The following is a 13414-nucleotide window of genomic DNA, read 5'->3' as shown; positions in this document are numbered from 1 at the left end:
TACATCCGCTCTGGGAGACAGAGAGCTCAGAAATGTCTATAGGTACCTGTTGAATTCCTCAGGTCCCGCAGTGCGCTGCTGGCTGCGTGGGACTGCTGCTCATTTTGCGCTTATATGCCAAATTTACGCTTAGCAACGCGCAACACGGCGGACCACGCCTCCACAAATTCACCCCCCCACCACCACCTTCCCACCCCCTCCCAGAGCAACACACGCACAGGCCGGCAGGGATCTGTTGGCACTCCAGGGTTGATCTATTCAAGGAGGCACCTGAACGCACCAAGAAGTGACGTGAAGGTAAACTTGTGGGTGTTATGAGAGCAGTGTTGCACTTTTTCGCTGTTTCCAGGTTTCTTGTTTGACAGGAAAACGAGGTGTTGGTATTTTAAAATAGGCCACAGTCTTAAGTCTTTACAGAGTAAGTGTCCAAGGAGCTAAGAGACCATATGTGCATAGAATGGATTAAAATGAATTACAATGTGCTTGCAAAAACAATAGAAAGACAGCCAATATATAGTAATAATTGTTTGCACTCTCTGCACAAATGCATCAAACATCCCATTTATGAGCATCTGTGAGTGTGAGTGGTGTCTTCCTGAACTTGTCTGAGATCACGTCAGGCTTTTTATGACTGTGTGTGAGAATGGAAGCAGCAGCAGCAGCAGCAGCAGCAGCAGCAGCCATCAGGGTGGCCAGTACTCCCCTGCAACACGACCACAAAGCACTGATTCATCTGCCTTTGCATACACTAGAACAGTTGTGAAAGGTTGTGGGTTGGATTTGTGTGTCTGTATATGTGTGTGTGTGTGTGTGTGTGCATGTTCTCTCTCTCTCTCTCTCTCTCTCTCTCTCTGCTTCCTCCCTCTGCTCTTTTCTGACTGTCCATCAGAACAAATAAGAAACTTTCTTTTAAACTGTCACTGAGGTAAAAAGACAAAATGAAGGGACATATATAGAATATATAAAAACACTGCAAATAAAAGCTAAAAAGAAAAACCCCCAAAAAACATGAATGAACCTGGGCCACAGCATAAGACATGCAAACAGGCTGAAGTGGAGGTACAACATGAGTGAAAATGATGCACAGCCTGCAACATAGACGACACATTTCAACCAGAAATCAAGTCTCTCTTTCATGTAGGGACTCGTGCATAAGTGTGTTTACGTATATTTAACCTGCTCTCACAGAAACTCATCAGTTAGCACTTCTTCCTTACCATGCCAGAGTTAACAGAGATCTGTATTAAGACGTAACAGAACACACATACCTCCATAAAAACACAGCCACAGCAGAGAGAGAAATATAAAATTAGACACAAACCGCAGCACAGCTGTCTTATCTACATGGTCATTCTGTCGAGGGAGTCGTAAACTAATTGAAAATGACTTTATGTAAATGTTATTTACAATTGGTTTGCCATATATTTTCTCTATATGTAGCTCTGTGTGATTCATTTAGGCTCTAAATTATAAGAAAATTATCAGGATTTGCAAGATGACATCTTTAAAATTCGTGTTTTGTCTGATGATTTTTCAGTTGATCATCTAATCAATTCATCAGTTTTATTTTAACCTTATATTTTAACTATCACCTTTCAATAGCAGTGGCACATTTCCTTACATATTTCCATTTGTATATAATAGTATATGGACATACTTTTATATCTTTATATTTTATCTTTATCTTTATAATCTTACTTCTTATTATTTACTGTTACATTTCCGTTCCTGAGGGAGCAACTGTAACGTAAAATAATTTCCCCCTGGTGATCAATACAGTTTTCTGATTCTGATGATTATTTGTAAAACTGGTAATAATAATAACTTTAGTTATAACAGTCTCCAGTTTCAATCCTTATTCCACTTATGTTAGTTTTAATTGATCATTAGTGATTAGTGTGCACGCTTCATACACTCCTACAGTAAAATATGATTCATGGATATTTTCAACTTCACTGATGATGGAAAACGATATTTGTTCTCTTCTTCAAGCAGGTGCTGCCCCCTGTTGGACACAGCAGACAGTTTCAGTCAAACACAACTTCAGCCAAAAGCAGCCGTCCACGCATCAATGTGAGTGATCAGCAGAAAGACAGAAACTGAACATTAAAACCTTTTTCAAATTAACTGCAGGACTGTTGTATTAGACTGCAATAATTTTAACTAGGCGTTCTTAATAAACTGCAAACTGAGTGTAAAACATAAGTAAGTTATGATGTTTGTGTTAACTTTTGTCTTATTGTATTTTGTGTCAAAACTGATTGAGATGCAGCAGCTGATGCAGGATTTGGAGGAGGAGGAGGAGGAGGAGGAGGAGATCAGCAAACTTCAGCGACAAGTATGACATTGATGACACTTTCTTTTCCCTTTCAGAGATCCAGTCCCTACAGAAAACACCACTGAAACTGGAGCTGACGCAGCTCGTGTCAGCTACAAGTTTGTTTTGGTTTTTTTTGCATCGTCTTCCAATAAAAATACAGACAGACATTTCATGCACAAGTAGACCCACCATAATCTACACCAACATATATATATTAAGTGAACTATTTCCATCCACACACGCATGCTGACATATAGGAATGTACTATGTGTGTGTATGATGTATATGTCAATATACACTTTAAAAGTTACTACTTTAATGTCAGTCAATGACTCAATCAATGTCAGTATAAATAACAAAATAATAAATAAAATCTTAGGTCTCTATTAGTAATTAAAAAGTAATAATACAGAAATTTACAGAGCACTTACTTCTTCATTCTATCTTTCACAATGATGTGATTAACAGCATGAAATAGCATCAATAATTTCTAAACAATTTGAATTATTTTCTGAAAAATAAAATATTTGGATATTACGATTTAACCAGGTTGTACAGCTGTACTGTTTTAAGGCGGAAATGAAAAGGTGGAATCACCCGAGGCTGGTGCTCCACACTCCTGGAGAGGAGACAGAGAGGTGTAAGTGTTGAAATGTGTGATTTAGTTTAATTTAATTTAAAAAAAAAAAAAGTACGTTACCAATAAATGAGGATATCACAGCAGTCAGTGGGACGCTGGGACAGTTTTCAGCTTCAAAAGCTGCAACATCTGATGAGTTCAACAGATCTGATGGGAGGATTTTTGGCTGATGTGCAAAAATCTGACAACCACACCCAAGAAGCTTTTGAGAGCCAGACAGGTGGAATGAACCAGAGACCTGGCTGCGTCTTGTTGCCCATGCCGCTTGCATGGTTAGACGTCACGTCCCTCCCTCTCTTTGCAGCTGGGAGTAATGCTGCCGATTCAATGATTGCTCAAAGAGACGATTTGGACCTGAGGGCAAATACGCTTGGAAAACAGGAAGCAAGCGAGAAAGAAATACTGTGTCAGGAAGTGATCTGTCATATGGTTTTGACTGTCCTGTTTTTCTGATTTGTTTTATTTTCAGTTACTCTCTGTCCTTTTGTGAGAAACACTGCCATAACTCTGCTGCATCTATCTGGGTGTAATTTTGAATTTCAGTGGTTTTTAAGTTTGGAAAATGACTGATGTGTCAATCACATTCACCCTGAACCCTGTCTCCAGAAGGTGAGACCGTGACTGTGTCATGTATGTTAGTCTGTAGGCTCCACACCTGCTTCAAGACATTTTTAGGCATTTTAATGTGGGAAAAGTCACACATTTTAACTTTAAAGTATATTTTTCTGATACATTTGTGTTGTTGTAAGTGACATTTTGAATGCAGGTATTTTACCTGTAAAAAAGAAAGTAAATAATCACAGGTGGATGAGACTCACTGTGTTCTTTATTTATATTTCACAGAGAATATCAGGTGAATAAATTAATATCAGTCTCGAAAATGTATTGATGTAATTTAACTGCAGCTGTGATGCTGCTGCTGAGTGTTTTAGGCACCTAAACACACACACGCGCGCGCGCGCGTACGCGCACTTGCCTCGGCCCACTTTCGCAGCGGGCGCAGCTCCGTCAATGACCGTATATCTTGTGAGAGGATTAACGGCCGCAGCCTAAAGGTGGAGCGACAAACTGTGAAGGTTGGTGGCGGACGGGAGTGTAGTAATCCTCCGAGCTGTCGGGGAGACAGAGAGAGAGAGGGAGGGAGAGGGAGGGAGAGAGAGAGAGAGAGAGGGAGGGATGAGGGATGGAAATGTCCAACTCTTTGCTCTCAGGATTTTTTTTGTTGTTGTTGTTGTGAGGAGCTGAACAAAAAAACTCTCTCCTCTCACAATGGGACGCGGGAACTGACGGACAAGACAGTTTGATGGAGACAGAGCCGCTCACCCTCAGGAAACAGACATGGTGCACAAACTTCTGCTGCCCATCGGTAAGTTTACAACTGTAATCATGTTTCATAACCAGCTGTGAGGAGGAGGAGGAGGAGGAGTTGAACCACAGCTCAGTGTTTTAAAGATGCTTCTCTTCTCACTGTTTTTGTTTTTAACATGATCTTTCTCTTCTCTTCTTCTCTTCTCTTCTCTTCTTCTCTTCTCTTCTTCTCTTCTCTTCTTCTCTCAGCTTTAGCAGCAAGCCTCATCTCACCTCAGCTGTCTGGTGCCACAACAACCAAAAAAAAAGCTCAAGGTATGCACCCTGCCGCCCTCCGCCCCATTTTACATATGACATATACATGTATGTCCCTGTATCAACAGTGATGTTGCCCTACATGTCACCTATAATGTGTAAGATATAACATATGAACTATCCACAGTAAATGTACATATATTAAAAAATATCTACATAATGAATTTCTATATATGGTATAACATGTTGTGATATGTTGATTTTATATAAGCAAGTTTATTAAAACAACATATTTATGAAAATACTGTTTTTCTTATTAATTTTAAACATACATCTTTTACATTTACATATATAATATTACTATATATTGAAAGGCTTTGGGGTGGATATATATTTATGTAACATGTTTACAATATAGGCATACATACATAAACATACATATTTTTATGGGCTGAACGTACCAATGTTTGAAATTGTTCCCATTTCTAATAAGTTTTACATAAGTTTTACATTTTATATGTAGAATATATTTCATGTCTGGAAATTCAACATATGTACATATATTACATTTGCGAATGGGACGTCTGGAGTTACTGTTCATTCCTCACTGTTGGTTTTGGCTTGAGGTATTTTTTGTGTTACAGTTAGTTCAGACTCATACCTCTAATTTGACAGTCTGATTTAGGGCTGAACGATTCATTTAAATATTATCAAAATTGCAGTAAGGGCATGTCTAATCCAAAGTACTATTGTTCAGTGACGTATTAAATCACATCAAAGCCTCCGGACATCGTCCTCTCACCTCAGCCAAATCTCACAAATCCAGAAAATGAGATCGGGTGTTGACAGCCCTGTAATGTCTCACTCACTGGAGAATTACAGCCGATCCTTCCTCTTCAACACTTCCGTCCGCCTGAACATCTGTCCCGTCACTTTCCTACCTGTTTCCAGTCAAGAACAACTCAGGTGTGACCCCAGCTGGGAAGTGTGGGGCCTGGGTGAAGGAGCCCCAAGGAGGGTATTTCACCTCGCCCAACTACCCTGAGAAATACCCTCCTGAGAGGGAATGTGTCTACATCATAGAAGGTGAGACTTTCATCTTTTTCTCATCTCATTTCATTCTTTTAAATTCTTTTAATCTCACCTGTTTGCGACCTCTCTTCCTCCTGGCAGCCTCTCCTCGACAGTGCATCGACTTGTTCTTCGATGACAAGTACTCCATCGAGCCGTCCTGGGAGTGTAAGTTTGACCACATCGAGGTCCGCGACGGGCCCTTTGGTTTCTCCCCCATCATCGGCCGCTACTGTGGGCAGGAAAGCCCTGCGTATGTCCGCTCCAGTGGGAGGTACCTGTACATCAAGTTCGTGGCTGACGGTGAGCTGGAGGCCATCGGTTTCTCTGCCCGGTACAACTTCACACAAGGTGAGACCAAACCGTCCATTCTGAACTTCTTAAACTTAGTGAATTAAGTTCTGTCTCAGTGTTGGACGTGTCCAGTTGGCGTTAATGCTGCACTAATCAATATTTATCTGTTCAAAAATGAATCAGATGTCTGTGAATAATGTGACAAACCACCCGACTCTCCAAGTTTGAAGTCCAATGGATGAGCGGTTGTAGAGAAAAATGGAAATACAGACAGAGAGAGATGAATGTTGGACTTCTTCATCTCAGCGTCTGTACTGCTTCCTTCCTGCAGTGTTTCAAACAGATCCACTGACTAAATACCAGCATATGTCCGGTTAATTACACCTGTTTTTATTTAAGAATATCACCTTTAATGAAGCTCTGAACTCTGTGATAAACACATTTCGTCAACTTCTTCACAATAAAAGCTTCCTGCTGCTTAGCCCAGTGGGGGGGGGGTTTAACACCAGACCACAGGAGTTCTGGTAGAAGCTACGAAACTACAGCGAGCTGAACACGCAGAGCTTTCCCTCCAGTCTCCAGCACAGATTAGCAGCGAGGACGCAGCAGAGGGGAGCAGATGTCACAAAAAAAGAAATAAAATAATCAAGCTCGGCCCTGCGACCTAGTAGCACCACAGCAGCACACATGGTGATCCCCTCCTGTGACGCTGCAAACACATGTCAGCTTAAGTAGTCCAACCCTGGCTGACGGAAAAGCCCCTAATAGTTTAGGGAAAATAAACTGTTTGCAACAATAATTAACAGTTGTAGTTAAATTTGTTTAAATATAAACACTTTATAGAGCTTTTCAGTGTTAAAATGCTTTCAAATGTTAAAATAATGTTAAAATAATAAGTGAAATCCATTCTCAGTGGTCGTGTTCATGGCTTGTGATTTGGTCTGTACGTCTATATTTGGGCTGCGTCTACAACATATGACATCTTACACGATGTGTTTGTCGTGTACTAATGGATAAAATAATGTGGGACACTTAATTAAAAGGAAGTAAAATTTTGCATTTCAGCTATAGGTTGTGATTCTTATAGCAGCTGCTGCTCTGTCTGGCTGAGGGGAGGAGGTGGAGGCGGGGGTGGTGGGGTGTGTGTTTAGGGTATTACTACATCTCTAAGCCTTCAACTCCTTTCCTTGGCGCTCTCTCTCCTAATCCACTACCCTGTTGTGAGTTTGACATTGTTGGCTGCTGCACGTCTCTTACACACTCGCTCCCTTTCTCTGGCTCATTTATCTGCTCACTTACACACACACGTTGTCATGGCTGGTGTTACAAACAAACGCACATTAACACACCTTCGCACCCACGGCGGACGCTTGTGTTTTCCGGTGCCACGACGTAATACACACTTGGATGAGATCGATACCGCGGGAGAACCCTGTAATCCGTCGTTTGCATTAAGGACGTGGGACATTGCACAATACGCTGCGACGCCAAGCAGTCGCATATTGCATCTTTAAAAGCGGTGTAGTTGCATGCTGCTGGGAATGTTTCTCTCATTTCCATTTGTAGTGCAGGCACACCAGCTGCAGCCGACAAGGGAAGAGGAAGGAGAGCATTTCTTCCAACACACACACACACACACACACACACACAAACACACACACATGAGCACTTGTTTCCTCTCACACACAAGAGTTAATGAAAGCTTGTCTTCAGGGGAATTCAGCTTGTCATCACTGAGCCGCAGTAGCAGCTTAAGGGAGTCCGAGGCAGAGGCTTTATTAACAGCAGATTTTATAAGCCACCTACACTGACGAGGGCCAAAGATTAATCTGCATCCCCCTGTCCGTCCATCCATCCATCCACCCACCCATCCTGCCATCTTCTTTCTGTCTTTCTTTCTTCTTCTTCTCCTTCTTCTTAACACGATTTAGCCTCTGTACGTTATGTTTTTATTCTGTGTATTTTTTATTCCTCAAGGGATTGTTCCAGTTTCAGACTACACTGTGACTGTGAGTCCGTCCCACACACACTCGTTTTTAAGTTGCTGGAGGGCGGAAGTTGTTTGTCCGAGCTTGTCAGGACTGTTTGTTTTGTTGTTTTTTTACACACAGAACTTTTGAATTATTTCATACAGTTTTACAGTTCAGTCACTTACAGTGTTAACAACCTGCTAAGCATACTTAAGCATTTATATTTGTCTCTGGGAATGCATTGTTGCAACACACACACACACACACACACAGTATGAATGTGAATAATCTGTTCCGAGCCTGAAGCAGAAACGGGTAAGGAGGAACATGAGAGGATTAATAAGAGTCCTTGTTGATTTGATTTGAGCCTCAGTTGAGTCCATCACCTGTTCCTCTTACATCACACCTGCTCACCAATGTGCCGCATCAGCAGTTAGAAATATATTGTTTATGTGCTATACAACCCTATTTGGTATTCCATTGATTTTCACTGACGTGTGGATTTTTCCTTTATATTTATATATATAAAAATAAAAAAAACACCTTTCAAGAGAATTTAGAAAAACAAAAAGATATGACATTTTTATCACTAGGTTGTCGTTGCTGTCGGAGCCTAATCTGTCTCCGAACTAAGCCGGTATATCGGGATTTATAATCCACCTAGCAAGTAGATTCATCAGCACAAAGGTTTAGAACACAATATCTCTTTCCTTTCTGAGGGCAAGTGTGTGTGTGTGTGTGTGTGTGCGTGTGTGTGTGTGTGTGTGTGTGTGTGTGTGTGTGTTCTTTTTTTGATGAAGGGCATCAGGGTGTCAGGAGTTTGAATGAGGGCAGATGAAATGTGCTGCTACGTAGATTATGTAAGGCTAGGCCAGCTGTTTTGTTTTTTTTTTTGTTTGTTTTTTTTAATTTTGCAATATGTCTTTAAATATTGTTATTTTCATTGTGTGGTATTTATTTATTTATTTTTCTTGTACTTAACCCAGAAATCTATGGTCAGAGATTTTGTATTTATCTCGACCCCTTTCCTCAACAAAATGAATGTACTTCCATTTACTGTGCAACCAGAGAAAAATTTATCTGTGCAAATACATTTTCTCACCAATTTTTACGCATTTTAAAAAATATCTCTTTCAACAGTTTGACTTGTTTTTTCATACAGTGTATGTAGAGAATAAATTTGAAAATGTTTTATTTTAAATTCTGGGCCCTAATTGTGGAAAGACTTGGAGTAAATGTTACTTAGATAATTCATTATGTTCTGCTTTTAGATCCCGAGTTCCAAGAGCTTGGAGCGCTGCCAGCTCTGCCATGTGAGTATTCAACTTGTGTCTTTGCGTCCTCATTTTAATATCGCCCAAACTCTTTCCACAGTTTCACAGCTGGTGGAATTTCATGGTCTTAAAAACGAGTATAACTTTAACACAAAAAATCTTCTCCACAGATTGTGAGTTTGAGCTGAGCGGTCCGGAGGGCTTCGTAGAATCGGCGCAGATCGCCAGGGAGGGGCAGGCGCTGCAGACTGAAGCTGTGGACTGCAGGTGGTACATCAGGGCTCCACTAAGAGCGAAGGTCTGGAGATGTCAAACAGTTTTTGGTATTGTTGCGTGGTTGTGGTCTTACTTGTATTTGCTCGTCAGTTCTGGTTGGCCTCACAGAACCTTAGCTAACACTTAGCTAAAGCGCTCATATCGAGCCCATGAAAGTGTAAAAACATACAGTCATCTATACAGTACTTTTCACATTTACTTTTTTTATGGAAAAGTCTCACTTTTACAATCAGTTTAAACACAGTAAAAACTCAAGGGGTTTCTCTGCCTCTTGAGAACAGTAGGCTAATGCTATATGTGTGTTATGTATCGCTTACCTACATTTTTACAACTTTCTACTCAAAAATGGGCGAGTGTCAGAACATTTAAGACATTTTAAGCTTTGTAGCCTACAAACAGGCAATGCTAATGTGTTAGCACGAGCCATTAGGCTAATTTTTAATCTGGATAATTGTGCTGTCTGTGTTAACACCACTGAAGGAGCACACAGTTGGTCAGTTAGCTGTGGACACAAAAATGTGACTAGAAGCTTATCTTGATTCAACCCCCCCCCCCCCACAGATCTACATGCGTTTTATGGAGTACGAGATGCACAACTCGAATGAGTGCAAGCGTAACTTTGTCGCCATCTACGACGGCAGCAGTTCAGTCGAGCACCTGAAGAATAAGTTCTGCTCCACGGTGGCCAACGACGTCATGCTGGTGTCCTCTGTGGGCGTGGTCAGGCTGTGGGCGGACGAGGGCAGCAGGAAGAGCAGATTCAAGATCCTCTTCACAACCTTCCACGAACGTGAGCGAATCCCTTCCAGTGTTGTCCCTTTCACCATGATTCAAGAAGTCCTCAGGTTGGGGCCATGTGGTGTTTACATGAAGAATGAACATCAGTGAACAAGGATAAAATATTACAGGATTGAATGAGGAGCGACAGAGTTTGTTTGGATTTATTTTCAGTATATCCTTAAAACATTTAAAAGACTCTCTCCTTTTGTTTTTCAGCTCCATGTGAAGATGACACTTTCTTTTGCCACAGCAACATGTGCATCAACCAGACGCTGGTCTGCAACGGCATCCAGAACTGTGTTTACCCCTGGGATGAGAATCACTGCAAAGGTAGCCTCACACACAGGCTGAGAAACACTCACCTGCAGCTACATGATGTGTTCGAAACACATACAGTAGCTGTAGTTGAACCATAAGTCATTTTTATCTCTCTGACTAGAGAAGAGGAAAGCCAGCATCCTGGACACGCTGGATCACACCAACCTCACCATCATCGGAGTAACCTGTGGCCTGGTTGTCATCTTGCTCGTCATCTCTGTCATCATCCAGATCAAACAGCCTCGCAAGAAATACATCATCCGTAGGTGAGATCTTTAACATTAAACACAGTCAAGAGGCAGGTAAACGGCACATTTTGACAGCAAGGTGGCATATGTGGGCGGAAAACGTACAGCAGCTCTTAGGAGTTTATTATGAATTAATTATTAGCAGTATCATCAATATATGGTGTGTGCCATAACACTATATCCACCAGAATTTGCGTTGGGATTTAATAAGTTCCAAGTGCGGGGAAAAATGTCTCCAGGAGTCAACAGAGCAAAGCAAAGGTCAATATTTTATTACAAACACTGCCTCTTGCTTAAAGCTGCACTAACCAATATTTGTATTGAGACAATGGATCAAATAACTCAGTGTAATGTGAAAGGCGTCGCAATCACTGACGAACCCACAGAGAATTATGACCAACTTTCAGATCATTGTTCTAGTTTTTCAACCTGCAAACTTCCCTCTCATCATCCTGGTTTCCAGCAGCATCAGACAGTTGTTTTCAGGTAAAAAAAAACAAACAACAAAACACTGTGATAAACCCACTGAACACCATCAGCCCAGCACAGTTAGTGAGTGGAGATCCACACGGAGCTAGAGGGAGAGTCAGTATTGGACTTACATTCATGTCTGCTGGATGTGTAAATAAGCAACTATCACTAAGTTCACTGTAAAAACTTCATATGGTATATGAGTGTTATTTGTTTTTAACTTGTTCTACTGCCCCCGAGTGGCAGGAAACCATTAAAGCAGCTTCATATATATTTAACTGCTAAAATCTTCTGTTGCCAGTGTAACTAATTTCTTTGGGTAAACGCAACTCCAACCTTAATCATGATATCTGTAACTAAATGTCGGTTTGTCAGATTATAATTGTGCAGTAAGGAAAGTCAAATCTGCACGAATCGCAGGCCTGCAGGCTCAAACTGCACGTTAATAACAACACACAAGAAATACTTTATGGGAATATTTTGTTGTTGTTGTTGTAACTTGCAGTCATAGATGAGGATATGTACTGTACATATGTGTCACAGTTACATACATCCATGATTCATTTGGGGTTTAAAAGCAGAAATACAACTTTCCTGAACATCCTCTTTTCCTCTACGTGTCCTCAGAGACGACTTTGACCCTGCGCTCCTCCACCCTGGTTTCGAGCCTCCTCATTACGAGCTCTGCACTCTGCGCCGCACCCCATCTGGTGACCTGACTGACGCCGCCATGGCCGAGGACTTCGAGAAGTTCCACAAGCTCCGCCGCTCCTCGAGCAAATGTATTCGCGACCACCACTGTGGCTCTCAGCAGGGGAGCGTGCACGGCAGTGTCCATGGCAGCCGCAGCAACCTAAGCACGAGGGAAACCAACACTGTCGGTGACGGGGGGGCTCTTGTGCCTCCATTGCCGCCAGCGATGGTGGGGCAACAGTCGCCGCACCTCTCCTACCACACCACCCCGGCGGGTCGACGGAGCATCCTGGTGATGAAGCACAGCTACTCTCAGGACGGAGCAGAGAGGTACAGGCCGGAGGAGGAGGATGATTTGATGATGGATGATGGTCCCACCACCAGCCAGCGCCACATGCACCACCATCAGATCCACCATGGCATGTCAGGGCTGGATCACACTGTCCACCGTACACTGTCTAATGACTTCTAACGTAAGGCAACATGGAAATAGAGGAAATGGTAAAATAATCAAGGACTGCATTGATGAAGGGGATAAATAGGAGGGATCATGGTGAATTGATTGAAACAGCAGCAGAGATAATCACCTTAATTCTTTATGTGTACAGGTTAAAACCCCCCGACTTTTAAATGCCTTTTTAAAATTAGATTTTATTTATTCAAATGAAATTATGTTGATCTTTTGTTTGTGTTTCTTGGCCTCATATATTTCATGTTAAAACAAATTATTACATTGTATGAACCAGGAATAGAGTGGCTGGAGCTATAGAAACTTATAATGGAAAATATCCCTCAGCCAAAGAATTTAGGAGCATTGCTATGGTAACGTGACTAGCACTGGAGTACTCTCATATTTAACAGGAATGGATCAAAGAAGGATTTATATGCACACACAAACACACACACACACACGCACACACACACACACACACACACACACACACACACACACACACACACACACACACACACACACACACACACTGAGATATTTCCCGCCCTTTCTCATACATCAGTTATTTTTTCCTTTTCTGTTCCTTGTGTATCTTGAAGTTTTAACGGTAGAATACGACGATGTACGACTGCATCATATTTACAATTATTTTGTAAATGAATGATGCGTTTGCATTGTTTCCTGTATGTTTGGATGTTATTTCATTTAAATAAGTCTTTGTGTTGAGCACTGGTCTAGAATCAAATAGGAAAACACTGAACGAGATTAAGGACAGCAGATAATGAAATAATGAAATAATTGAAACTTATATTTTCTGTTGCCATGCAAATAGTTGCATTATTTAATTATTTGTTGTTTCTTGTTCGGGAGTATTTACTTATGTTTATTTATGTGTATCAATTTTTTATTTATTCGTTTTTTTTTGGCTGATTTCTTTCTGTTGTGTCTATTTATTTATTTCATTAAATATTTTCCTTTATCCATTACCTTGCATGCCATTTAATGCCTGAGTGTGTGCATTTATTTTATTTACGTTTTACAT

At 41.2% G+C, this 13414-nt stretch overlaps 1 protein-coding gene across 1 annotated transcript; it reads left to right on the top strand.

Moving 5' to 3' along the window:
- Positions 1 to 4665: 4665 nt before the first annotated feature.
- Positions 4666 to 12390, top strand: LOC111223803 (neuropilin and tolloid-like protein 1). The gene is made up of 9 exons (XM_022748079.1): positions 4666 to 4681; positions 5475 to 5609; positions 5697 to 5945; positions 9130 to 9171; positions 9303 to 9430; positions 9970 to 10198; positions 10405 to 10518; positions 10628 to 10772; positions 11853 to 12390. The coding sequence occupies exons 1-9, from the start codon at positions 4666 to 4668 to the stop codon at positions 12388 to 12390; spliced, it is 1596 nt and encodes a 531-aa protein (XP_022603800.1).
- Positions 12391 to 13414: the final 1024 nt, after the last annotated feature.

Source organism: Seriola dumerili, unplaced genomic scaffold, assembly GCF_002260705.1.
Source record: "Seriola dumerili isolate Sdu_G_001 unplaced genomic scaffold, Sdu_1.0 BDQW01000116.1, whole genome shotgun sequence".
Lineage (NCBI taxonomy): Eukaryota > Metazoa > Chordata > Actinopteri > Carangiformes > Carangidae > Seriola > Seriola dumerili.
The sequence above is the reverse complement of the archived record's forward strand: the minus strand, read 5'-3'. Positions and strand labels throughout refer to the sequence as shown.

Excerpts from the sequence above, each read along its gene's own strand:
- LOC111223803 (XM_022748079.1), top strand. Across the intron at positions 9,431-9,969 it reads GGGCTCCACTAAGAGCGAAG|ATCTACATGCGTTTTATGGA; the intron begins GTCTGGAGATGT and ends CCCCCCCCACAG. Across the intron at positions 10,519-10,627 it reads GGATGAGAATCACTGCAAAG|AGAAGAGGAAAGCCAGCATC; the intron begins GTAGCCTCACAC and ends CTCTCTGACTAG.